This window comes from Halichoerus grypus, chromosome 2 (assembly GCF_964656455.1).
Source record: "Halichoerus grypus chromosome 2, mHalGry1.hap1.1, whole genome shotgun sequence".
Taxonomy (NCBI): domain Eukaryota; kingdom Metazoa; phylum Chordata; class Mammalia; order Carnivora; family Phocidae; genus Halichoerus; species Halichoerus grypus.
The window spans coordinates 186,293,144-186,321,139 of record NC_135713.1 but is presented as its reverse complement, the minus strand read 5'-3'; the positions used below and the strand labels follow the sequence as shown (position 1 = coordinate 186,321,139).

The 27,996-nt window shown below is 42.8% G+C and overlaps 1 protein-coding gene across 1 annotated transcript; it reads left to right on the top strand.

Moving 5' to 3' along the window:
- The first annotated feature begins 46 nt into the window (after positions 1-46).
- KPNB1 (karyopherin subunit beta 1) lies at positions 47-27,996 on the top strand. Its single transcript, XM_036072511.2, has 22 exons — positions 47-464; positions 567-625; positions 2,807-2,989; positions 6,354-6,554; positions 7,481-7,633; positions 9,531-9,590; positions 10,174-10,263; positions 10,623-10,733; positions 11,524-11,625; positions 14,201-14,425; positions 15,389-15,580; positions 16,330-16,460; positions 17,994-18,141; positions 18,465-18,536; positions 19,826-19,970; positions 21,085-21,167; positions 21,778-21,885; positions 22,274-22,417; positions 22,529-22,634; positions 23,312-23,426; positions 24,006-24,167; positions 24,894-27,996. Coding segments are annotated over exons 1-22 (2,631 nt in total). The 5' UTR covers positions 47-424; the 3' UTR covers positions 24,895-27,996.

Sequence of the window (27,996 nt, the reverse complement as noted above, 5' to 3'; positions counted from 1 at the left end):
AATCGACATGGAGCGCGGTGCCGCCGCGGAGAGGTCCGGCCCGAATATCCCTCCGCCTTCCTCCCTCCCTCTCTCTCCCTCCCTGCGAGCCGCCGTTCACTTACCGCCTCCCTTCCTTCTTTCTCCCTCCGCCACCCGAGCACCAGCCGCGCTCTGAGCTACCCCCGGGGTCCCTCCCCCGCCGCCAGAGGAGCAGCTGCTGCCGCCGCCAGCAACAAATTAGGAGGGAGGAAGGAAGGAAAAGAGGAAGGAAAGGGAGCCGGGGCGACTACCAAGAGGGAGCCGGTGAATGGGCTTGTGGTGACCCCCGCCCCCCACCCCACCCTCCCTTCCCACCCGACCCCCAACCCCCATCCCCAGTTAGAGCCGCCTCCCGAGAAGCCGGACCGTCGTCTTAGGAGGAGTCCCCGCCACCACCTCCGCCATGGAGCTGATCACCATCCTCGAGAAGACCGTGTCTCCCGGTAGGACGCGGGGGCCGGGGGTCGGGGTGAGGTGACCGGGTGGGGGGAGGGGAAGCCCTGGCCCCTCTGACCCTGTCCCCTTCCCACTTTCCTTCCCCCTAGATCGGCTGGAACTGGAAGCGGCGCAGAAGTTCTTGGAGCGTGCGGCCGTGGAAAACCTGGTGCGTGCCACCCCGCCGTCCCCCATCCCGCCGTCCACCCATCCCCTGCGTGCGGGCCTTCCCGCCCTCCCGGAGGCCCAGGCCTCGGGAACCCACCCCGCCCCATCCCGTCCCCCTCCTCCCCCACCCCGGTCCAACCTAACCCCGCCATCGGGAAGCCGGTGGGTGTGTCCCGCCCCGGGCCCCGGCAGCTGGCCAATGGCGCGGCGCGCCGGGGTGACTGCCGCCCAATCGCCGCGCGGCCTGAGGGCGGCGGTGCAGCGGGAGGGAGAAAGAGGGAGGGAAGGGAAGTTAGGTTGCGCGGCGCTGCGTGTTCAGCAAGGGTGGGGGTGGGGGAGCCGGGCCTAGGGGCCATGTGGAAGCTCTGAGCCCAGCTGCCCGCCCTGCTCTGACCGGGGCCGGCTTCTCCTTCCTGTCCCGTGGCCCCTGTTATTCTCTCCACCTACTTCCCAGAGTCTACCCTTTCCTATGCCCCTTGGTACTGTGCTCATGGCCAGGCCTGGCACCCGAATACCTCCTAACCCACTCCGGCAATATTTCTCCCTTTACTGCCTGGGTATTCATCTATGGGTTATTTATTTTTTGGTGGGGGTTGGTTGGGTTTTTTTGGCTTTGTTTTGTTTTTGCTTCGATGGGTAGAGACTGAATTTGTACCCATACAACAGGCTGAGGCTTCATCCTTGATCGGGCCTGTTCCCAGATGAAATCACAGAGGAAAGTTCCTCGTTTTCATATTTTCATATTTAAGGTGTACAGAAAAAATGAAGAGAAGTCCACTAGACTGGACTTCTGTATAAAAACGTGGGATGGATTGGTTGAAACAGCCTGTGTGCCAGTAACGTTTCTCTTTGATGCCCCTCTTATTGCGGGGGATGGGGAGCAGATGGAAGGGTGGAGGATACTTGACATCTTTTAAAGGTAATAGGTAATAAGCCTAAATAACATTGTAACCCAACATGTTCCTTTGTAATCCAGGCGAAATACAAGCAAAAAAGTGACAAGGCTTATTTTATACAAACTGCCTTAAGTGACTTTTATTGTGCTCTTATGTGCTAGCTTTTACTACTTTTTATTCTTAACTTTCCATAGAAAGGATTTCTTTTCTGCTAGTATAGACCAATAATACTTCCATGTGGGGTATATTCCTGTTTCTGCCTCTGCTCCTTTACAAGAAGCCTTTTATCTTATTCTTAACATTTTATCTTTCTGACATTCCTAATATTCCTTAGTGGTACATAATTAATAAAACTTTTAAGATTTATCTTCTGCTGTGATTGCAGGACTTGTTATCTGCTTTTGATTTTTCCTGTTAACTTCCATTTGGACAGAGCTTTCTGCAGGGAAGAGGAGTGTATCTTAAAATTTTTAAACAGGGAGTAGTTTTGGGGACCTGTGCATTATGAAAGGTTGAGTAAGGTTTTCAGAAATGCACTATGTTCAGTGGACAGCTCAAGTCCAAAATGTGTAGGAGCCTTTAGTGTGTTAACCGTTGACTGTTAAATGTAAAATCTTTTTTCTTGGCAAATTTGCCTTGGCATTTTTATCTTTTCACTTTTTCCGTGTTTCTAAATATTATCAAATTTATAACTAAGTCTTTTTTCATTGTTCTTCTCTCATTGAACACTTAAAGTTAAAACAGAGGACTAGCCTCCTAAATCTATGTTTCAGGTTTGTAAGTATTTACCTCTGTAAGGCAAGATTACCTGCCTGCATGAGATTAAAAGCCGCCCTGAATATTATTCTTTTTGGACTAAGATATTTTAAATTTAGGGAAACAATTTTATGTTCTACCCTGTCTTCACATATTCATTCATTTAACAAATATTTATTGTCAGGCATTGTTAAATAGAAGAATCCTCTGACTACTAGATTGTCAAACTTCCTTTATTTCTGGGAGATCTAATGCGAAGATTTGAGCACTAAGAATGATGTTGATAGGAAAATCTGTACCTCCTTGTTAAATAAATGCTGAGGATGCATGAGAAGAGGGTAACTTACTTGTGTACCATGTAACATTTTTATAGGAGTCTTGAAGTAGGTATTGTAGCATATTCCGAGATGTTATGATATGTTCTAAAAAACTTAGGTTTCCCCCAATGTTTTGGTGCTCCGTAAGCTATCCTCAGTTGGTAAAATTCCCAAGAGATACTTTTCATTCACAAATGCCTCTTCTCTTAATAGCCCACGTTCCTTGTGGAACTGTCCAGAGTGCTGGCAAATCCAGGAAACAGTCAGGTTGCCAGAGTCGCAGCTGGTCTACAAATCAAGAACTCTTTGACATCTAAAGATCCAGATATCAAGGCACAATATCAGCAGAGGTGGCTTGCAATTGATGCTAATGCTCGACGGGAAGTCAAGAATTATGTAAGTAACTTTATCTCCTTTTGGTCGTGTTAGCCTCTGGGAATAAGAAACCTCATCGTCCACCCACCCACCCCATCCTCTCCTCCTGGACCCCCTACAAGAGACATCTTGGTCAGTGTTTTTGTCATTTACATGGGATAGAGCTGACAGTGTAATAGGTTTCTGAGACTTAAGCTTCACTTGAAGATAAAAATTGTATTTGATTTAAATTTTCTTTCTCATCTTAGCTTTTCTGTACTGTGCTGTCATTTCCCATTAATGAATGCATCAGAAACCTAAGGTAAACTGTAGCAGTTTAGGGAACTTTAACTGGATGCCAGAATTTATAGAATCTGTGGTGAATTGGCATAGTATACAAATTGTTGGTTCCCAAACTTGAACTCTGAGAATCACTTAGGGAATTTGCTAACAATAATATATTTCCAGGTTCCCTCCAGAGATTCTGTTTTGTTGGAGTGAGGCTCAGGAATATTTTTTAGATATTCCTGTCTTTCTAAGTGATTTTTTTTATAGTCATCCAGTCCCTGCTCTTGTTGAACTTGTGTTGTAGATAATTTTCACTCTTTGGTGGTTTAGGGTTGGCACTATGTGGAGTTCAAAGGGGAACTAAATAATCTCTTGGGGCTTTTAAGCCCAAAGAGTTTGTGAAATAAGAATATGAGGTTAATGGTGCTTTTATCTGTTTAGCAAATTATGAAAAACTTCGTTTAGAAACATCTGGCTCTTAATCAGGGCGTTTAAAGAGTGGACTGATGAGTTTTGCGGAAAATTGAATGTCCCTTGTTCTGCATCATGGAGGTCTTACGACTTTGTTGTTGAGTTAAAATCCGTAATTCTAGCCGCAGCAAAAGATACTCAGAATATATGGACAGGTGTCCTCCCCACCCCCCAGTTAATGAGCTTCTTTAGTGGTTTGTTTTATGTGGATGAGGCACAGAAAATGGTAAGTCAAGCAATTAGTCCTTGGTATTTGAGGGAAAATTGGTGGGGGGTTCCTAAATGCGTACTTGCACATGTCATCATATTTGCTGTTTCCTGGTTCGAGGTCTCAGCGTTAGGTAAATTTGTGCGCCTTAAGGGCAACAACATCTCTTTCAAGTTATATACCCCTTCTCTTTGTAGTCTTTCATGAAAGTACTCATGACTGTGGGAACTAGGTTATGAAAGCCAACTTATTTTGAATGTTCTTTGGAATATGTAGAGCTATTTCTATCCACATTGGGTCTGCTTATGTAATAACATTTTAATCTTTCTTTCAGTAATTTGGTACAATTGAAGTTTATTCCATCAATCACTGGAAATCTTGGTGCTTGTAGTGCCCATTCAGTTTCTCATCTTGCTCGAATCATGCGATAGTAAATGAGATGAGAAATGATTGGAACTGTGATTGACTCTTTTTGGCATATCAGTCTTAACACTTTTTAAAATTTGGACAAGACTTTGTATATGTGTTGTTGAACTCTTCTGCATGAAAGAAAGTTAATCGTGGCCTTTTTCCCCTTTTCATAGCACCTCTGGTAATGAATACTTTCTCAGTGTTGATGGGTATTTTTTTGAAATGTGGGCCTTGGACACAGTAGAGGGTCACTCCTTTATTCCTCTTCTTTCTAATAATTGACTGTTATCGTTAGGGTTACCCCCTAGGTTTAAAAAAAACAAAAACAATCTTTTTGTACTTAAGAGTTGTACCTTTGTGGTCTCTAGATCACCTCAAATAATATTTAACTAGGGGTCTTCCAGAAGCCATTTAAAGGAGGAAAGATAAAGGTACAGTGGGAGGCGGTGCTCTCGACATCTGTACCAGGAGATGGTGTGGTAGAGTGTAAAGGCACCCTGAACTGGAACTCTTCGTCAGACTTGGGTTAATACCTGTTCAGCTCTTGCTGTTTTATTTTTTTATTATTTTTTTTTATTTGACAGAGACAGCGAGAGAGGGAACACAAGTAGGGGGAGTGGGAGAGGGAGAAGCAGGCTTCCCGCTGAGCAGGGAGCCTAATGCGGGGCTCGATCCCAGGACCCTGGGATCATGACCTGAACCGAAGGCAGACGCTTAATGGCTGAGCCACCCAGGTGCCCCAAGCTCCTGCTGTTTTAGACCGGTCATCTTATCCCTGCCTCTCGGCTCCGTGTCTTTGACATACAGTTTTTCTTAAAGTCCATTCTAGCTGTGGTAGCCCTAGAGAGCAAAACCTTCATTTAGAATCAGAACAGTTTGTTACTGGGCAGAGCTTTGGCAGTGGGGGCGGGCAGGGATGATGATATACAGTATGGGGGAAAGATGGGGAGTTCATTATTATTAGCTACAAAGCAGGATACTAAGTGACCTGACCCAGTCAGCAGAGCTGGCCTGAATATCTGGCAGCTACGCTTTGTCCTGTGTTCATGCCAGGAACAGTTAACTATTTGCCTTTTGAGTGGACTGGTGATTCTTAGTGAGTTCATTGACTGAATTAGCTGATCATGGTAATAATTAACCTTAGGTCAATTGTGGCTTCATCCTTTATCTTTACCTGTGCCTTTACCCTTTACATAAATCCTTGTACGATTATCATTTCAAACAAGACCTGTTTAACGATAAGCGGATCTCATTTTAATTGGCATATCTAACTAGTTCTTGGTATCTGTTGATGGTGGAGAGAAGAGTTCTCTGATTCTTGGGTAAACAGAACAAATCCTTCCAGATTGGAAGTTAAGTAAAGATTCATTCTTAGGTGTTGGTAACGTCATTAACTTTGTATCTGCATCTAGTGATGTTCCCTGACCAAGGCCTTTTATGAAAGTCACCCCAGGTGTTAAATTGTCATTGACCATAGGGAAGGAGGCTTGTTCCACATTTCATGAGTTGGAAGATCTCTTCCTTGGATTAGGCTAGACCACGATCTACTGTGAATCAGACCCATTTGAATGCCCAGAGTTAGCCTCATTCTAAAGTTCCACACTTTCTGTCCATAAAACAAGGCTGTGAGCATCCTTCCATTGTACCTTTAACAAGGAGCTGGAAGGTGAATTTTGTCCTCTCCTTTGCCTTCTAACATTGTCATCCTTCTGACTCTCACTTCCTTATCTTGCATTGAACATTGACGTGAGATGTTTGGCTTTGGAGGAGTCCTTTTGGAAGTAGGGAGTAATTGGTTTCGTTTTCTAGGCTCTGGAACAATGTTGATTGTGCTGGTGTTGGTAGTGAGGCTGGTTTTGTTTTTGTTTTGACAGCTGACTATACTGTATATGCCTTTTTCTACTTTTGTGTGTTGCCGAAAATTCAGACTGATGTAAGAGGTGTGGTGGTAGGCAAAATGTGTTCAAATAGTATTAGAAATTGATATCTTTCGTCTTGTTTTGTGTGTGTGTGTGTGTGTGCGCGCAGGTTTTGCAGACTTTGGGCACAGAAACTTACCGGCCTAGTTCTGCCTCACAGTGTGTGGCTGGTATTGCTTGTGCAGAGATCCCAGTGAACCAGTGGCCAGAACTCATTCCTCAGCTGGTGGCCAATGTCACAAACCCCAACAGCACAGAGCACATGAAAGAGTCGACATTGGAAGCTATCGGTTACATTTGCCAAGACATAGTAAGTACTGCCCTCTGTATCTCACTTAACATAGCTCTGATTCCCTCTAGTTGTGCCATGCATAGTATTAGGATTGTTCTTACCTGATGGAGAAAACCAAGCTACTGCAGAGTGTTTTGCAAGTAGGACTGCTTTATTTAATCTAGACTTCCATATTTGGATAGCTAACTTATCCTCACATTGCTAATCATGCCCTAAAGTAAAGAGAGTTGAGGATCCCAAGCTCAGAGTAGAAATCTGTAGGCTTGGAGAGGTATAGATTCTAGACTTTTAAAAGAGGATATGCTCTGTTGTGGAGCATCCCTGATCTGGATCCCTTTCTCACGATCCTCAGTGTACCTCAGGATGCTGTGTTACTTTTCGTTTACTCGTGCACAGAAACCCTTTGCCAGCCCTTGCAGCAGTTGGCTTAGCCACCAGAGACACAGTAGTGTGTGAAATGCAGCCCTCCTGGGACTGGGGCTGCTGCTGAGGTTACCACCCTTGGTGTCTGTTTCCATATACAGACTTTGGATGAAGCAAGGAAGTCCACACTTGACCTGGACTTAGACTACCTAGGTGTTGTGCCCAGGCAGTGATCCTTGGCCCTCAGAAGCTTTACTTCAGTTGATACAGATGGCCTGGAAAAAACACCAGACTGCCATTTCCCTTTGCACAGAAGGGGGAAGAAAAAGCCAGCATTACCTCATGCCCAGAGTCATTATGCTAAGAAATCAGATGAAGTTGATGAATTTAACTTGTTTTGGTTCAATTTTGGACTAGTAGGCCCCGGGATATTTTGCAGGTGGTTTGTCCCTAAATGGAAATGTGTGGAAAAAGATCAGAGAAAGTCATGATACTCACTCGAGTGGATTTCACAGTTAAAAGGACTGCTGATTAGTCATGAGCTCATTATTTTACTCACTGCACTTCTCTGCTTGTTTCAGGACCCAGAGCAGCTACAGGATAAATCCAATGAGATTCTGACTGCCATAATCCAGGGGATGAGGAAAGAAGAGCCCAGTAATAATGTGAAGCTGGCGGCTACAAATGCACTCCTGAACTCACTGGAGTTCACCAAAGCAAACTTTGACAAAGAGGTGAGTCTCTTTTGACAAAAAGGTGTAGTAGGTTCAGAAGGTAAGAAGTAAGAGTTAAATGAAAGGTTGTTTTTAAGTTTGTGGTCTAGAAAGTACCATCTTGTTTAGGTGCACTCATTTCCATTCTAGTTGAGATTTTGTTGTGTGAGAAATGGCCATGGAGTAGGTGTGTTTGCTTTTGGGAGGCTTTTGGGGAAAATGTGATCTGAAGTGTTTCTAAGCTTAGGTTTCTCCTTTTATAGAGCAAAGTGTGGGTATGCTCTGGGATTTTAAAAAACATGGAAGTTGGGGCACCCGACTGGGTGGCTCAGTCATTTGAGCCTCTGACTCTTGGTTTCCGCTCAGGTCATGATCTCAGGGTCCTGAGATCGAGCCCCACGGCTGGCTCCGTGCTCAGCAGTGAGTGTACTTGAGATTCTCTCCCTCTGTGCCTCTCCCCACTCGTGCACCCACACGTTCTCTCTCTCAAATAAATAAATAAAATCTTAAAAAACACAGAAGGTTGTAGAGCTTACTTTAAAACAAAACTGGCGGCTGGCTGGCTCAGTCAGTGGCGCATCTGATTCTTGATCTCGGGGTCTTGAAGTTGAGCCCCTTGTTGGGCATAGAGTTTAATTTAAAAAAAATTATGTAAGTTGGGCTAGTTCATAACTCCTTGGAAGGTGCTTTTGAAAATTAATATATAAACAAAGTTTATCTTGCCTGGAAATATTTCCCTTTATTATTTAAGTTGTGTAAAAATACGCAGTAACGTAAAATTTACCATTTTAAGCATTTTTAAGTGTACAGTTCAATAGTGTTAAGTTACAGTCATGTTGTTTTACAGCCAGTCACCAGGACTTTTTCATTTTGCAAAACTGAAACTCTGTGCATTGAACAACTCCCCATTTTCCCCTTCCCAGTGGCAACCGCTTTTTTTACTTTCTGTTTCTGTGCTTTTGATTACACCAGATACCTTATTTAAGTGGAATCAATCATACAGTATTTGATTTGTCTTTTATGACTAGCTTATTTCATTTAGCATAATGTCTTGGGTTCATACATGTTGTAGCCTGTGTCAGAATTTCCTTTTTCAGGCTGAATAATATTTTGTTGTGTGTATAGACCACATTTTGTTTATCCATTTTTCTGTCTGTGGACTTTGGGGTTGCTTCCTTTCATCTTCTAACTATTGTGAATAATGCTGCTATGAACATAGGTGTACAAATAGGTCTTTGAGGCCCGCTTTCAGTTCTTTTAGATCTATACTCAGAAGCGGAATCACTGGATTATATGGTCTGCAAGTATTTTTGTGTATTTGTTTGTTGACACTTGAGCTGTGCTTTTTGCCATTTCTTGGTCTCACTGTGGACAAAGTCGGGAGGTGTAAGAAGTCAAAGCAAATTGCAATTCTAATTGCTTAGAAAACAGACTTTTTCCTTTCAGATTTCAGAAGACTTAGGATAGTAGCAAATAACTACATTGCTCTGTTCTCCTGTATCTTCCCGTGTTTGATGGGGATTTGCCACCTCCCAGAAAACAAATTTGTCTTTGAAGTAAATTTAAATACAAAGAAATGGGTTTTCCTAATGTAGGTGTGTGTTTGTTTACCATTTTTATTTAAACCCCTGTGACCTACATTTTCCTATTTACTTCCTCCTTGGAGTCTTGTTAGTGGTCATTTTGGGGATTAAAAGATGAGGGAGCTTTTTAGAGGGCAGGTCATACAGCAGACACTGGGGGCAAGCTCTTGATGGTCTTCATGGTGCCATTACTGTGTTCAGGGGAAAGCTGCTTGATTGCTTCAGGGTTATGGGGTCCCTGAGGGGAGTACAAGGTTTTCCCTGAAGAGATAGTCTAACAGTCTCCATATATATGGTTGGTAGTCTTATTCTCTTGATCTTTGTTCTTCCTGCAGTCCGAAAGGCACTTTATTATGCAGGTGGTCTGTGAAGCCACACAGTGTCCGGATACAAGGGTGAGTGTGAGCTCTGACGAGAAATCTGTCTTCCATCTTTCCTGGGAAATGTCATCTCCAGCATAGTGGTTTGAAATGTTGGGAATCGGGTGACTTCAGAAATAAGGTTTGGCTACTACCGTTCTTAATAAAAGAGGAAAAAACAGTATTTGGAAAGTTAACATAACGGAAGTTGCCATCCTCTTAAAAGGTTTAAGGAAGAAATGGTTTTTGATCACCCTTGCTACTTAATTGCTCTAAGTTATACAAGTGACTGCTTTTCATTGTAGCCATTGAAACTGCTTTGATATTGCTGTAACCTAAACTTGAAACAGGTGGGAGTAACATCCAGTCTGAGTGGCATTCCTGAGTTTAGTCCTCTGTAGATTCCACAGGCACCTTTAAAGGAAAAAAAAAAAGGAGAGGAAAAATAAATAAGGATGGTGAAAAAAATTAAAGGAAGAGATTGATTTGGGGGAAATGTTGACATTACCCAAATGTACCTCAGTTGACCCCTTTAGATTACTGACTCATTTATGTGACTTAACCTTTGTCAGACTACATTGTTAAACTAAATAGCAAACTAATCTTTTCTTTATAAAAGGTACGAGTGGCTGCCTTACAGAATCTGGTAAAGATAATGTCCTTGTATTATCAGTACATGGAGACGTATATGGGTCCCGCTCTTTTTGCTGTAAGTATTTCTGTTTTACGTATGGGAGCATAGCTAGTTGCAAAACTCATCATTCTTGCTGTTTTGTCACTTCTGTAATTTTTTTACTTAATATTATGAAATCAAGGAAATTCCTTGAGTCTGAGTATTATGTTTAAGCCATCAATAATGTGCCAAGAAGACTTGTACTGTCTTTGTGCTGGGAAAGAATATATTTTAAAAGTTCTTTTCCTATTTCTACCTTTCATTTCAGACCCAGCTTCCATAAATCTACATTTTTGACACTTGAATATTTGTGGTTAGAAGTGGGGGGGGGGGTCTAACTTGAACCAGCACTTACTTGGGGTCTGGGATGTCTTTTTTTTTTTCCCCCTCTTAAGATCACAATTGAAGCAATGAAAAGTGACATTGATGAGGTGGCCCTACAAGGGATAGAATTCTGGTCCAATGTGTGTGATGAGGAAATGGACTTGGCCATTGAGGCTTCCGAGGTGAGCCTGGGAGAGTCGGTGCGGTGAGAGAGTTGTTTCTCTGACAAAGCTCCTTTGTGGGCATTAGTCTCCTCTGGGAAAGCTTTATTCTGACTGGGCTTAGAGGGCATCTCCATTTGTAGAGATTTTGCTTTCTCTACTATCCAGAGCCCCTCAGGAGGGAGACAGACCCGTAATGAGGCATTTCATGCTTTACCGATCACCCAGACGTGATTTATTATAAATGTTGATATTAGTACCATGAACACAAGGGGGCAGCAGGCAGTCACAGTTTAACAAGGTGACGTCCAGTGCTGAATTACTTCCTTTTGGAAGTCCTAATGAAAGCATGGGATGCATAACTGACAGCTTCCTAACTCTGGTGAAGAAGTTTGATAGAGACAAAGTGGCTAGTTCTGCACTTGCAATCTCTGAACTCAAGCTTTGTTTCCAGCCTTAAACTGTCTTGCGTACTTTAAGAAACACGATTTTATTTTTGGCATCATTACATAAACTTAGTACACCTCTTGATCCAAAGGTTAGTTAGATGGCAGCTTGTTAATACGAATTGAGCTTGTGAAAAAGAAAGGTAGTTCTTAAGGTTGCCTTGGTCTTTTAAGGTAGATTATATGTATGGCCTAAAAGAATCCCATTGAAGTAGACCAAAGAAATGAGCACCTCCAAAAGATCACAGTGGATGGTACATTTGCTCTGTGTATTTCTGTTCAAACCCCTGGGCAGCTCTCATTGTATGCCTCTAGTATCAGCCTGTTTGCTGCTGTCCAGAATTTGCTTTTATGTTTCTCCTCAGGCAGCAGAACAAGGACGACCCCCTGAGCACACCAGCAAGTTTTATGCCAAGGGAGCACTACAGTACCTGGTTCCAATCCTCACACAGACGCTAACTAAACAGGTGAGTTACCTTGCAAATCGAGCCGGTTAAGCTGTGAGACACTGTTGAGGGTTAGTTTACTGTGGAACAGTTTCCATGAAGGAGCTCGGCAACTCTTTAGTTGGTTGCTGTTCGGTTATAGATGACCGGAACAGCCGAACTGGATCTCTAAGATCCTCTAGGCTCTGAGTTGTTTGTGAAGGAGAGTTGAACATTTCAGCCTCGATTGTGCACAGGCTACACATACAGATTCCTGAGTGCTTTCCTTTGTCCGTAGTAATGCAAGAGACACACGCTATTAAAGTTGCAGTAAAGAAAGGTTGGCAAGAGGGATGTGCTAATCTTAGGCCACTCGAATATCTGCTAATATTTGAATTATTTTCATGAGTTCACAGTATGTATATACATTTAAAATGCTGATGAAGGGCGCTTGGGTGGCTCAGTTGGTTGGGCATCTGCCTTCGGTTCAGGTCATGGTCCCAGGGTCATGGGATCAAGCCCCACATAGGGCTCCCTGCTTGGCGGGGAACCTGCTTCTCCCACTCCCCCCCCCCCCCCGCTTGTGCTCTCTTTCTCTCTCTCTGTCAAATAAATAAAAAAATCTTAAAAAAAATAAAATGAAGTAAAATGCTGATGAGGTTGGGTAAGAATTATTCTGGGGTCACCTGGGTGGCTCAGTCCATTGAGTGTCCCTACTCTTGATTTTGGCTCAGGTCATGATCTCAGGGTGGTGAGATCATTAAGCCCCACGTTGGGCTCCCATGTTTGGTGTGGAGCCTGCTTGAGATTCTCCCTTTCCCTCTCCCTCTGCACCCCCCCACACACACTCTGTTTTTCTCTCTCTCTTTAAAAAAAAAAAAAAATTTAGGGGCACCTGGGTGGCTCAGTCGTTAAGCGTCTGCCTTCAGCTCAGGTCATGATCCCAGGGTCCTGGGATCGAGTCCCACATCCAGCTCCTTGCTTAGCGGGGAGCCTGCTTCTCCCTCTCCCTCTGCTGCTCTCCCTGCCTGTGCTCTCCTGCTCTCTCTGTGTCAAATAACTCAATAAAATCTTTAAAAGAAAAAAAACACAAAATTAATCTGATCATTCATGATCATTAATATCAATAAGATTCAGGACTAAATAAAAGTAGCAAGACTTCACGAAGATGTGGGTCTAATGGGTAAATATAGAAATTCTTTTTTTTTTTTTTAAGATTTTCGGGGCGCCTGGGTGGCTCAGTCGGTTAAGCATCTGCCTTCAGCTCAAGTCATGATCCCAGGGTCCTGGGGTCGAGCCCCACATCGGGCCTCCTGCTAGGAGGCCTGCTTCTCCCTCTCCCACTCCCCCTGCTTGTATTCCTGCTCTCAATCTCTCTCTCTCTGTCAAATAAATAAAATCTTAAAAAAAAAAAGATTTTCTTTATTCATGAGAGACAGAGAGAGAGAGGGAGGCAGAGGGAGAAGCAGGCTTCCCGCGGAGCAGGGAGTCCGATACGGGGCTCAATCCCAGGACCCTGGGATCATGACCTGAGCCGGAGGCAGATGCTTAACCTACTGAGCCACCCAGGTGCCCTAGAAATTCTTTTATAAGAAGTATATGTTGGTTGTCATTGTTCTCTTTTGAGTTTAGGCATCACAGTTTTCCTTGGTATGGTGTTTGGAAAGATTCTTTCTGTCCCTCCTCTCCTCTGATACATGTGAAGTATTCCCAGAGGGTCGGCAGTGCTCTGAGGAAACATTGCTGTGACTTTGAGCATTGCAGAATTTCCCTGTACACAGGAATGTCATTTGTGTTTAGGAAAGTACATGACTCTTCAATATAACAGTCTCAGAAGATAAGTAGAGATGTATTTGGTTTGAAATGGACTGGGTGTTCTCTCAAATTTTCATCTCTTTGTTCAGTTTTACAGTTACTTTTTTGTGTCTTTTGACCTTAGTGTCTTCGCTTTTATATTTTTGTTGTGCTTCTCACATTTGGGGACAAATCATTCTTTAGGTATGTAATGTTCTGAAGCTGCGTAAGGTAGCCTACCTTAAATTACTGTGTGGTATGAATAGTCACAATAAGGAAGATAAATCTTGAATTCTACTTTCAGGGGAGATCTGAATGGAATCTTAATTTTGTTTGTTTAACATCTCATCGAACTATAATTAGTACCACACCAGAAGCCACTTCATGCCTTCTTCCTAGTCATTCATTGTCTCCCCTTTACTGCCAGAGATGAATTTTGATTGATTTTGGATTTCATATAACCAGAATCATACAGCATATACTCTTGTTCTGCCTTTTGCTCTGTATCTGTTCGAGTTTCATCCTTGTTGAGTGTAGTGGAGGTTGGCCCATCTCATTGTATAGTACTAAGTAGGACTTCCCTCCATCTGCATCTTATTTAACAAAGGCTATGTGTGATGAATCTTTGTGGAAAAAATTAAAATAAAAAGGTTTTATATTTTATTTACATCTCCCAAACTTAAGTTCCAATGACATTTGGGAGTAGTCAGAAGACCTTTTGAGTTAGTAATTCTGGGTGGGGTTTTTTTTGTTTTTTTGGTTTTTTTTTGAGTTAAAGTGATTCTTGAACAAAAACTTAACTAGTGCTACACTCTCTGGTCAGGACGAGAATGACGACGACGATGACTGGAACCCTTGCAAAGCGGCAGGCGTGTGCCTCATGCTCCTGGCCACCTGCTGTGAAGATGACATCGTCCCACACGTCCTGCCCTTCATTAAAGAACACATCAAGAACCCTGACTGGCGGTACCGGGATGCGGCGGTAATGGCTTTTGGCTGTATCTTGGAAGGACCAGAGCCCAATCAGCTCAAACCACTAGTTATCCAGGTGAAGCTGAGGGAGTTTTGGGGTGAAAAGTGGGATATTTATTATTTGAACTTTTTCCTTGAAAGTGTGCCCGTATTTTAAAAGCAAAACTGTACATAGTCATCCAAAAAGGTTATTCTGGATTGTTGTTTGCTGTCAGTGAAGGAAGGATAAAATGTATTTGACTTTTTTTTTAAACACAAATCATGACTTGGAAAAATGCAGAAAAGGCTAAAAAGAAGTCACCTTTAATCCCACTGCCCAGGGATAAACATTCTTAACTCTTAGTATTTGTGTGGCGTTCTTCTGTGTGCGTATATGTAGGTGGAACAGGATGGAGTTCTTACTGGGCAGTAGTCTTAGAACTTGTTTTTTCACTTCCTGCTGTATCACAAACCTTCCTTTGATTTTTTAGTGATGTGATGATTTTGTCCTTAAGGACAAAATAGTATCTATTGTAATGAAAAGTCTTGTGGAAATACTGTGTTTATTTTACTATTATAAGTGATACAAGGCTCCATTGTAATTGAGTTTAGCACACATGGAACTCAGCCTTTCAGAATGTAGCCAGATGCCATCACAGCTGCATCTAGATGCATCACCTGAGTGATTCAGTAAAAGGCTGGTGGAAGCATTCATACTAGACTTTTAATAACACTCTATGCTGGGATTTGGTGAAGAGAGGACTATTTCACTTTTCACTTTAATTTTATTATACTGATCGATAGGTGACAGATGTGTCTTTTATAAAATGACAAACTATCTTGATGCTGTGGGTTAAAACCCAACCATCAGGGGGCACCTGGCTGGCTCAGTTGGGAGGGTGTGCGACTCTTGTTCTAGGGATCATGAGTTCAAGCCCCACGTTGGGTGTAGAGATTATTTAAATAAAACTTGTAAAACATCCCAGCCATCAGTATTTTCTCTTCATCAACATGAATTTTAATCTTTGTTTTGCTCTGCTAATAACTGCTGTATTTGCAGGCTATGCCCACCCTAATAGAACTAATGAAAGACCCCAGTGTAGTTGTTCGAGATACAACTGCATGGACTGTGGGCCGAATTTGTGAACTGCTCCCTGAAGCTGCCATCAATGATGTCTACTTGACTCCCCTGCTGCAGTGTCTGATCGAGGGCCTCAGTGCTGAGCCCAGAGTGGCTTCCAATGTGTGCTGGGTAAGGCTTTCTTCCTACTGAGATCCGGAGCGGCGCTGAGCCATTCGCAAGGAGGTGGGAGGTGTGGGAGAGAAATGGGTCTCCCTCACTGGAAGGCCTTTTTTGAATAGCATCTCCTTCCTAATTTCTTCAATTAAAATGTGGGGGATGCCAATTGCATGAGCCAGTGGGAGCTGTTGACTCATGGTGACTGGTTCCCAAACCATTTAGAACAGTCATGCTAACCCAGTGGGAAAACTATCTGGACCTGGTTTTCTCTCTCAGTTGCTTGGGGACAAGAAATTTTGATTAAGGTAGAGAGTTGCTGCTACAAAAAGTACCATTGCTGAGAAGAGGGCAAAAGAGAAGGAAGGTAGGCGGCCCAAGTGCTGAGTCAGTACAGGCTGCTGAAGGTAGTTCAGTAGGGCCTTTGGGGGTGTGGGGGAGGAAGTTCAGAGAGGAAGGAGTGGGGCTAAAAGCCTTTTTGTAAGTGGAAAAAGAAGTAGTGGGAGGTGTTTGTGGTAGATGAAAGTACTCTGCTGCTGAGAGAGTTTGGGGTGGGACAAACAATATAAATAAATATTTTAATTTTAAGGATGTCTGTAAAGAGATTGAGATGATCTTGACAGAAAAAGTTGAGGTTTCACTAGCATTGATTTGTTCTTAGATCAATTGGAAAGGAACACTGCCCATGGTATGTTAAGGAAAAATGAGGTTATCCTGGGGTAGGGTTCTTTTCAGGACTAATATTAACTCTGTCTGGACTTAAGGCTTTCTCCAGTCTGGCTGAAGCTGCTTATGAAGCTGCAGATGTGGCTGATGATCAGGAAGAACCAGCTACCTATTGCTTATCTTCTTCTTTTGAACTCATAGTTCAGAAGCTCCTGGAGACCACAGACAGGTGACTGATACTACACAGAAATGGGTGGTGTCTTTGCATCCAACTCCTTTTGCCCTGGATGAGGGGCATCTAGCCTAATCATAGGAACATAGTAACAGGAAACATTAAAAGAATCGTGTAGTAGATGATTTAAGTAAGAGAAAGGAGCACTTGGCAGCTCAGTTGTTAGAGCATGCAACTCTTGATCTTGGGGTTCTGAGTTGAAGCCCCACATTGGGCTTAGAGATTACTTTTAAATAAAAACAGAGAGAAGAAAATACATGCTATGTCTACCTTAGAATGTTCAGGTTACAAGTCAAGTCAGAAGATAGTCTCATATAAAGAGGGATTGATCTGGGGCACCTGGGTGGCTCAGTTGGTTGAGTGGTTGAGTGTCCAACTCTTGATTTCGGCTCAGGTCATGATCTCGGTTGTGGGATTGAGCCTTGCATGGGACTATGCGCTGAGCGTGGAGCCTGCTTCGATTTCTCTCTCCCCTCCACTCCCCTCTTTCTTTTAAAATTTTATTCGTTTATTTGAGAGAGAGAGAGAGACACGAGGGGGGAGGAGAGGGAGAAGCAGGCTCCCTGCTGAGCAAGGAGCCCAATGCGGGGCTCGATCCCAGGACCCCAGGATCATGACCTGAGTGGAAGGCAGATGCTCAACCGACTCAGCCACCCAGGCACCCCCCGCTCCCTCTCTCTTAAAAAAAAAAAAAAGAATTGATCTGGAGAGGTACCTTCATTTTGCAATATCTATAGTTAACAGGAATATTTGATTATCCTATAAGGGAAATAAATAGTAGCTCTCATCGTGAATTTAGTTGCCATGCCAGGTCATTAATCACTATTTCTGATAATAGATGAAGAATTTGGCATAAAATACAGTTGTTTAATAGATGAGTTTTTGAAATTTTTTTAAGGTTTTTTTTTAAAGTCATCTCTACACTCAGTGTGAGGCTCGAACTCAACCCCGAGATCAGGAGTCACATGCTCTACCGACTGAGTCAGCCAGGCGCCCCTGAAATGTAGTTTCAGCGGGTTATAAGTTGGGACAACCTTTAATTATTTTGGTTTTAAGTGAGCTCTACCGAAAGCCATGCTCAAAAGAAACCATGAGGAAGGAGGCTAGGCATAAACTCTTCCATGCTTAACTAGTTCCATCTCTGCTTCTCTGACCAAGATTAGGTATAATAACCATCTCTCACAGACAAGTGAAGAAAATTGAGTTATCTTTCTCTTAGCTATGTAGGTGATCTTGTCAGTTGTACACATGGGTCCTTCAGCATTTTAAACTAGTTTTTTTCCCTATAATTTTAGCCCATTTCTGTAAGAGCCATTCTAAAGTGTAACCAGGTCTGGAGACCCATATAACGAACATAGCCATTGGCTCAGCAGTTGAAACTTTGGTTCCTGGTTGTATTGTGTTGCCACACTCAAACCATGTTCACAACAATATCGATTTCTGGATTCCTTATTTTCCGTGGTCTGCGTTGTAACAACTCTCTTCTTTCTCGGGTAAGACTTTCAGATTGCTGTTGTGTGTTCCTTACAGACCTGATGGACACCAGAACAACCTGAGGAGTTCTGCATATGAATCTCTGATGGAAATTGTGAAAAATAGTGCCAAGGATTGTTACCCTGCGGTTCAGAAAACTACTCTGGTTATCATGGAACGACTGCAGCAGGTGCTCCAGATGGAGGTGAGGCCGGGCTGGCGCGACCGGACGGGGCCATGTCCTCTCTAGGTGGTGGTCACGTTTACGTGGAAGTGTGTTTCTCTCAGAAAGGTAGAATGCTTACACAAAAACTGTTGCCATTTAAAATTTGCATTGCTCATTTCAGTTTACTTATACATGTATCAAAATATATACTTACGTAAGTTTTTTCTTTATTTCCTGCATTAGCATCAGTAAAGATTATTTAATGGTCCTGGCAAACCCAGCAAAAACAGAAGCATTGAGGGAGTGTAGAGCTCTTTTAGAAGGTGTTTATTCAGAATATGATGGTGTTCTTTTCCTTGCAGTCACATATCCAGAGCACATCCGATAGGATCCAGTTCAATGACCTTCAGTCTTTGCTCTGCGCAACTCTTCAGGTACAGTGGCGCTTTATTACTTACCAGTTCTGATGCTGATCAGAAACTCTTCTCGAAAGGCTTTCGTCTGTGGTTGATTGGGAGAGTGATTTTCAGTTTTCCTTTCTTCTCTCTCCGTAAAAAGAATTTGTCTTTTGCACAGAGTAGGGAAGGAAACTATTTGGTTGGTGGTGGTCCTCCCAGCTGTACAGCGATTTTGTGCTGGCAGCTTCTAGTCTGTGGTTTTTATTGGGTTGTCCAGATGTAGCCCAGTCAGATTTGGTTCCCAGCTGTGGTTCACTCGGCTAAAAATATAGCCTTGAGTTTCTACCATCATCTTGTGAAACAACAGTTCCTGTTGGAAGCTTTATTATAATTCAAATCATTTATTGTACCACTTGTTCAGAGTAGACTTTTTTGAGGGGAGACTGGGAAGATTAAAATCACTCCTCATTCATGACTGGACTCCTGAAGTGACTGAGGTGCTATTCCTTATTTTACCAAAAATCAGGAAAACCCTAGAATTTGTCTAAGGCTTAGGTGGGTACTAGGTTTTAGTATTGAGTGATGCTAACTAGGTCACGTTCCCTGTGAACTCCGTTCTCATTCTTAGCCAAACTTAAAAAAGCCCGCCTGCTTTTTTAAAATCTTGACTGTTAAGGTCTTTCCTTAGTCATCAGACAAATACAGGAATGATCTGGTAACATTAGTTGAAACAAATTAAAGGGTAAGAGGGAGGTTTGAGGAATATGGAATTAGGAGAATTCAGGTTGGCTTTATTTTATCAGAACTATTTCTTGGGGCGCCTGGGTGGCTCATTCGTTAGGCGTCTGCCTTTGGCTCAGGTCATGATCCCAGGGTTCTGGGATTGATCTCCACATCGGGCTCGCTGCTCGGTGGGAGGCCTGCTTCTCCCTCTCCCACTCCCCTGCTTATGTTCCCTCTCTGGCTGTCTCTTTCTCTGTCAAATAAATAAAATCTTAAAAAAAAAAAAAATTTAAAAATTAAAAAAAAAAAACTATTTCTTGACCATCATCAGTAAATAAGATATCATTGGAAGGATTGCTTCCGACTTTGTGTACCGTGGAAGATCATCTCGTGTTTGTTCTGAGTTGGGAAATAGAAGGGATATTAAAATGTATGTTTTGTTGCAGATGATTTACACTGTCAAAGCTTTTGAGCCCAAAAAGTGTGTTTGGACTTTCCAAAAAAAGCCACGGGGTTCAGTTGATTTTTTTAAAAAGGTATATATAGTGTTCTGATTGGCGGGTTTGGAATCAACAGATCCTGAACTCTTTTTCATTTCACAGAACGTTCTCCGAAAAGTGCAACATCAAGATGCTTTGCAGATCTCTGATGTGGTCATGGCCTCCCTGTTAAGGATGTTCCAAAGCACAGCTGGGTCTGGGGGAGTGCAAGAGGATGCCCTAATGGCAGTTAGCACACTGGTGGAAGGTCAGTGAGCCAAAATTGGGCAGGGAATGTCTTCAGGATGCAAGAGTTTCAATAGCCACGGGGAATTTTTGACCACAGAAAGCATAGTCCTGTCTTCTCATTTATTGGGGCATGACTTGAGTGCAAAGTTGGATTGAGTATAAGTGTAAATTTGTGCATAAGTGCCTTGCCACTCTCCTTGAAATGAATGGGGAGCCAGCAGCAGCTGAGATCAGCAGGTTCCTTTTTTCCCCTGAAAGTCTACTCACTTTCTTGATGTTTGGCTCCTTCCGAGGAGCGAGGAAACAAAGGTTTCCATTTTCTTTCCTGGCACTTGGTACCTCCTAGTTTGGGTTGTAATGCTTTGGACTCCAGGTTGACACATTGTGGTGCTCAGAATAGGATGGAGTGAAACATTGAGAGTTCTAGGAATTAATTGGTTTTCTGGTTGTTATATGTCAGACTATACAAAATTGCTTTGAGGAAGCCATGTCTGCTTAAGGCTCTTTGAAGGGCCATTAAAAGCGCATTAAAGAGCACTTAAGAAACCTGGAATGCTTCTTCGGGGTTGGCCGCCTGTATGGTGTATACACTGACCAAGGCTGCTACCTAAGGACCATTCCTGAGGACCAGACCTATTTCTAGCATCAGGAGGTTCACTTTGGCCCCCTGGAGTGGCTAATTCAGAAAGAAGCCCAGTCTGCTTTCCCTGGCTAGCTTGTAAAATAAGTCCTTGACGGACTTGCCCAGGGATGGACCCTGTTTTAAAGCTGGCCACCAGAGAAGACATGTTATAATCAGATGAAGAGGTGGCCAAGAGGCAGTATCATTAGCTCATCCAATCAAAATTAACCCTTGAAAAAAACCCATCGGTTTGTTGGTTTGTTTTAGCCAAAGTGAAATCCCACTCTGTGGAGATTTGGCATTATCTTCAGGGCATAAGAGTTAGGCCCTTCCAGCACTTAAGGAGTTGGCTTGTCTGAGACAACCTTATTGTTTTTGTGATAGAATCAGTAATTAACTCACACTCCACCCAACCTGCTGATTGGAGTGAAGACATTTTGGCAGAGCTGGCGTGGTTATTTTCGCTCACTTCTGTGATACCCCGTGGTACTAACAGTTTGTTTCTCTACAGTGTTGGGTGGTGAATTCCTAAAGTACATGGAGGCCTTTAAACCCTTCCTGGGCATTGGATTGAAAAATTATGCTGAATACCAGGTAATCTTTGCTTTTCAAAAGAATACATTTGTATTCTCATTTATCCCTGATTACCTCATGGTACAAAGTCCAGGTAGTGTCTGTATTGTCTGCAGGTGTGGAACTAGAAGTAGTCGGTGAAAAAACCAGGATAGGAGATGCCCCAGCATAGCACCTTGAGAGCAGGGCTTTTTCCTTCTGTCTCTCTCTCTTTTTTTTTAACCACCGTGCTCTTGCCACCATTATTCCCGGTGATTATTGTCATTTCCGTCCTTTGTTAATGATATCTTGGAGAGCATTAGCTCTTTTCCTGCCGTACGGATTGTTATTAACGAACTAATCTCAGGGCGCCTGGGTGGCTCAGTCAGTTAAGCGTCTGAGTCTTGATCTCAGCTCAGGTCTTGATCTCAGGGTTGTAAGTTCAAGCCCTGCATTGGGTTCCACACTGTGCATGCAGCATACTTTAAAAAAACCAAACCAAACCAAAACCAAACTAATCTGAGAGAGGGAGGATGTTTTCTTCTTCAACTCTAGGCTCAAGTGATAAAGGACCAGCGGCTAAATAAAAATAACACCTTACCCTGTAGGTGGCCTTTTCTGTTTGGAAGATCATTTTCTTGATTCATTGCAGGTTTGTTTGGCAGCTGTGGGCTTAGTGGGAGATTTATGCCGTGCTCTGCAGTCCAACATCTTACCGTTCTGTGACGAGGTGATGCAGCTCCTACTGGAGAACCTGGGGGTGAGTGTGCACACACGGGCTAATTTACGAGTGTTTGAAGAAATCTGAAAAGATGCTTAAAATTAAGTGAGAGGGAGCTGTCAGTTGCCAGAATGTTGGCTGTAGACTCATGAAGAAGGGAATTGTTCATTTTCACAAGATGATTCTATAAAGTAAGGTTGTAAAGTTAATTAAAGGAAGGCGTGCTCAATACATGAAACGGGGGGCAGGGAGGCCAGTAAAGTGTATGTGTCCAGAGAGACTATTAATTTTTGTGTATGCCCTTAAGGTCTGTACAAAGCATATTAGTAACTGTTTATTATAAATAATGTTTCTTTAACGTTTGGACAGAATATTTTAGCTTTTATTAATTTGCTCTGCTCTCTCTTTCTTTTTTTTTCCTGGTCAGAATGAAAATGTCCACAGGTCTGTGAAGCCACAGATTCTGTCAGTGTTTGGTGATATTGCTCTTGCTATTGGTGGAGAGTTTAAAAAATATCTCGAGGTTGTCTTGAATACTCTTCAGCAGGCCTCCCAAGCCCAGGTGGACAAGGTAAGCTTCAAGCTGTCTTTTAAGTCCAGCCCTGATTGGATGAGTGGGACTTCTGACAGTCATACAACTAAAGGCTCTTGGTATGATGGAGATTCTGTTTGTCTCTTACAGTCAGACTATGACATGGTGGATTATCTGAATGAGCTAAGAGAAGGCTGCTTGGAGGCCTATACCGGAATTGTCCAGGGATTGAAGGGAGACCAGGAGAATGTGCACCGTTGAGTATAAAACCCAATGGACTTAGTCCAGAGTTCATGTAGCCAAATGGGCTGTGTCTTCGGTTCTGTAGCTTGTGAACTAGCACCTATTGCTTAAAAGAAGCAGAGAAGGAACAGTACCCTCATGAAGAGAGAGTAGCTTTGGAAGAAGATAACAGGCTTTCCTGTTTCTCTCCCCCCCCGCCCCCCGTTTTGTCTCACCTTTCTTGAGCATCGGAAGGGATGGGATCCAGCAAGGCTGTTGGTGCTGGTCATAATCTGCACCAACCCTGAGTGGCAGTTGTTGAGCACACACACACACCACACATTACACACCTCCAGTGCAGTTGAATTAAAGGATTGGGAAATCATTTTCTCTTTCACCTGATGTTTCTATTATTGATTGGGGAAATATTTGTCTTTTACTAAACTCTTTTGATATGGGCTTAGAGGGAGGGTTCCATTTGTTCCTTCTTTATGATTTCTGCTTGTAATAAGAGGAATGAATATCTGCCTCTTCTGTTGGCATAAAGAATGACCTTTTAATTTCAGGAAGCGTAGTTCAGTATAACTATATGCAACTAATTCTCCAGCCTGAAACACCTGCCTGATGGGGGGTAGTGTATTTGGAAATTTTGAAATGGGTGGTCCTGCCAAAGGTGGGACAGCTTCATCAGACCTTCTCTTTCTATTATAGCGGATGTCATGCTGGTACAACCCAGAGTAGAATTTATTCTGTCTTTCATTGACCACATTGCTGGAGATGAGGATCATACAGACGGAGTAGTAGCTTGTGCTGCTGGACTGATAGGGTAGGTTAAATCCTATTTCCAACAGCTGAATAGAATTTCTCTTGGAAAATGAGAAGACCTGTGGTAAAGAACTTTGAGAGTAGCCTGGATGGTAATTACCCCCTTCTTTGATACAGATATTTCTTTAATAGAACCCAAGGTGTCCTGTTTAGAGTTCTCACAGATGATCATTCATTCCAGACCTTAGCTCTAGTCTCATTCCAGACCCTCCAAATTTCTAATTTCTCTTCGCTGAACTCTGTGGAGTTCTCAGAGGTATAGACGCAGCATCAGATCTGTGTCCCTCCTATATTGAGGTTGGTCAACAGATTGCCTATGTTTAGGCTCTACGGAAAGTTTGAGGCATCATTAGAAGAAAGAACCATGAATTAGTTGTGGAACTCAGAGTAAGTCATCCTGACTCTTTAGACCTCAGTTTTTACATCTGTTTAGGGAAGGTGCTGAACTTATCCCTAAAATTTCTTCCAGCTTTAAAAAGTAGGTGAATTCTAAGAGACCCAAACTAGCTTAGCACTGGCTGAAAACAGGATAGCGGGATGAGGCTGGGAGCTCATTCTCAGGTGTGTTTATTTTGCACAGGGACTTGTGTACAGCATTTGGGAAGGATGTACTGAAATTAGTAGAAGCTAGGCCAATGATCCATGAACTGTTAACGGAAGGACGGAGATCGAAGACTAACAAAGCAAAAACCCTTGCTACATGGGCAACAAAAGAACTGAGGAAACTGAAGAACCAAGCTTGGTAAGAGCTTGTCTCCATTGCCCTTTCTTTCTTTCTCGGGGAGGAGGCACAGTTTCTTCAGACTGTTCGGACAAGGGCTGCCTTTCTCTTGGTATTTTGTTTTGTACCCTTTCCCATATAAGTGCTTTTGAGCCAAGCCTTTGTTCCTCAGGCTTGTACTAGTGGAAGGGTCAGGCATCCTCAATCTTTCCTTGAGCGAAATGTTTGATTACTCATGGTGATGAAGAACAGAACTTATGTAACAAGAATTTAGTGAAGTCCCCAAATGATTTTTGGGCCCTAATAAAGTTACCGGTAATGGCATTTTCCCAGAATTCTCTTTTCTACTTTCTATTCCCTTCCTTCTGCTCTTTACTTTTTTTTACTGCAGTGCTTTTAGACATTGTGTGGCTCTGCAGAAGATAGCCACAGTCAAGGGTTGTCTGACCCCTGCTTTCAAATGTAGTTTTAATTTATTTTCCTCTCACATGCTCATCATCTTACTCCAAAGAGCGCAGTAAAACTGGCTATCTTGAGATTTATCTTTTTAGTGTCCCTGCCACCCTCTAATGTAGGTGCAAATGAGAAAAGGTAGTTGGCGCATAGGAAAACAAGAAAAATAATTCTCGAAAAGTTAACAGATTGATTTCGGGTTTATGAGCACTTAATTGTGGGAATCAGAGAGGCATTGGCTCTCCTGGCTATCTGTGATCTCAAAGTTGACCTGTTTTCCATCTGTGTTTTTAGATCTGTTACCATTGGGATGATAACCTGAGACCCCCACTGGAAATCTCCAATCTTTTGAAAAACCCGGAAGTGAGGAGTGTGCACGGATGCTGAATGTTTGGGAATGAGAGGATGAGTGAGTGAGGCTTGAAAACACACCACACTGAACATCCTGCCGCAGCCACTGGCCGCCGACAGCAGCGCTGTTAGTGAGCTAAGTAAGCACTGGCTTCGTAGAAAACCGTAACGTCGGCCATCTCGGAAAAGAGCAAAACGATGGATTTACTTGCTTAGAAAAAAAAAAAAAGAAAGTTATCTCTTCCCAGGAGAGGCTAGAACTAGCTTTTCTGTCTTTTGGCCGGTGCCAAGTGGAGTGACTGGTTTGGGAGAGGAGGAGGGACTGGGTTCAGCTGTGGTGCTTTGTTGTAAAAGGCAGCCTGGCCTTTGCTACTGATAAGAAAGATGGAGCCTGGGTCTCAAGCCCCCCTTTGGTGTACCTTTGCCGCACGGTACTGTTTGCGTGCTGGCTAAAAGGAGGGTGAGGGATTCTTTACAGTCTGAGAATGAGTGTGTGTGAGTGAGGCGGTATCCACATTCTCAACTTCAAGTCATTGCAGTTTCTTTTTCCCAGAAAAAAAGGGGTTAGATGTTGCATTTCATAAAACTAACCGAAGTTCTGTCTACTGATGCAGCACAAGAGATGTGTAAAAAAAAAAAAAAAAAAAAAGAAAAGAAAAAAAGGAAAGACGCTCTTTAGGTTTTGTTTTTTGTTTTGTTTTCTTTTTTTGTTTTGTTTTTAATTATCTTCTAGGGAAAACACTGACGAATGGTCAGAGCTCCCGTATCCTGATCTTTTCATCAAGGCGCCTTTCCTAAATAATATGGTTCAACTGTGAATGTAGAAGTGGGGGGGAGGGGGGAGAAAAAGAAAACTCTGGAGTTAGAGGATCTAGAACAAATTCAGATACAGTTGTTACAAATAAAGGACGCAAACTTCAAAAACAAAAGAGAGCCACAACCCAAACAAACCAAAATTTTAGATGCTCAGAATTGGCAGCACAAAAGAAAAGTTCTCTCCTGACAGGTATCGTGGTAGTCTGAACACCCCCAGAAAATTGTGCCAAAGAGTTTAGAAAACAAATACACAATAAAAGTACACACATGCACGCAAACCTGCACACACAGCAAACTTCAGGTAACTATTTTGGATTGCAAACGAGGATAAATTTAATGTTCAAACAATCTGATAAAATAACCATTTGGAAACTGCTTGGCCTTCTGTTCTCTTTTATTTGATTGACTACAATGCGGTATTGGTCTCTTGCTGCACTTCAAAACCAACTAACCAAGAAAACGCAAAAAACAGAAGTATATATATGTATATATATATACTAGAACTCTTGTGATGAAAATGGCACTTGGAAAGGGTTTAATTTTTCCACTGAAGGTGAAGATTAATAAAATGGTGTCAAACATTCCCCTGGTCACACACACTAATATTTTTTTGGAAGTGTGATGTGTTATGAGAACCATAAATCAGACTAAGTTATTTTCCCTTTTACAAGGGAATAGGGCACCCTGAATTTTGGTTTTAGAATCTTTCAGCAATAAGGAGGGATGTCGGTGAGCTTTGATCCCCTTTTGGTTTTGCAGTTATTAGGATTTTTTGCTGGCATTTTGAATATGCTGCTTTCAAAAACCCCAAGGAAGATTTTTAATTGCTTCCTGGTATTTGGAGGATTAAAACACAAGACCTTAAATTCCCACTTTCATTTCCATTCTAGCAAAAAATGTGGGCTTACGTTTTTTCTCTTTGCCATTTTCCCTCCCCTGTCTAAGCCTTCCATTCATAAGTGGGATAGGCTCAGTTTTGCTCATCCATATGGCAGCATCTCTAATAGCTCTTGTACAGGGTATCAGATATTGTGCCTTTTGGTGCCAGGTTCAAAGTCAAGTGCCGATCTATGAACCAGTGTACAAAAAAACAAAACAAAACAGGTGTTTGAAGGAAAGACTCCATGTGAATAAAGAGTTTGCACCACCTCCTAAGCCCTACTAAGAAGAGACCTGACCCTCTAATGCCTTGTTTAAATTCTAGTTGTTTCTTGAAGGAGAGGATGATACACTAACCATTCCTGATAGGTAGGGGTTGGTGAGGGCTTAGGAGGGTGCAGGAATATTGGGGAGAAAAAAAATCTGATCATTCCTCAGTGCTACCCGTTTCTGTCCTGTGTGGGCTGCTTAGCTAGACAGCAGGAGAATAAAGTACACCAAGAACCATAATGGAAACAAAACCTTCCGTGTGTTTTGTCATGTTTTGTTCCAGGGAAGCAGTTGACAAGTGCTGTTACTAACGCTTTCTCCCAGATCCATTCAGTGATGGAGGAGGAAAGTGGGCTGGTTGGACTGTGGTCTTGGTGCCTTGCAGGCGTTCTACACTGGTTATGCATTTAATCCTCTCTCCCAGTTACCTTTGGCTAGTGGGCTTTCCAGAGTCTGGGTATGTTCCTTAATTGTACCACCCAAGGCAACTGGATGCAAAATGCATTCTGTCCACTCACTGGGCCTTCCCCACCCTAGTCTTGGCACATTCCTTCAAGAACGTAGTTACCGTCCGCTTGGGAAGAGGTCAGTGCAGATGCGAGGAAAAGGGGCATCGGACTAGGCTTTGGTCTACCACAGGTGGCAGCTGCCTGTATCGATTACAATTACACTTCGTGATTCCGCTTTTCATTTTCCCGGTTCCCCTCTGCTCCCCTCCGTTGAAATGTTGAAATTTTGACTGTCAGAGGCAACTGTAATATTGCCTTAGGGACTTGTGGAGAAAGGGAGGGGGATTGCTCAGTGTAGTGTTTTCACTTTCAGAACCAAGTAATCCAGTCACTCTGATATTTAAGAAGTGTGTTAGTCCGACTTTTAAGAGAAATTTCAACTCCATCAGCTTCTGATAGCATCTTGGTTTCGAAACAACTTCAGTCTGTAATTGGCATTCAGAATGCCCTTGGCATGCCAGTCTGTGATGGCATTAAAGACCTGTTAAAACACTTGAGCCCAACTTTATTAACCAAAACTGATACCACCACCTTTATCTTCTAAATAAAGTCCGCTTTATTTTTATTTTCAA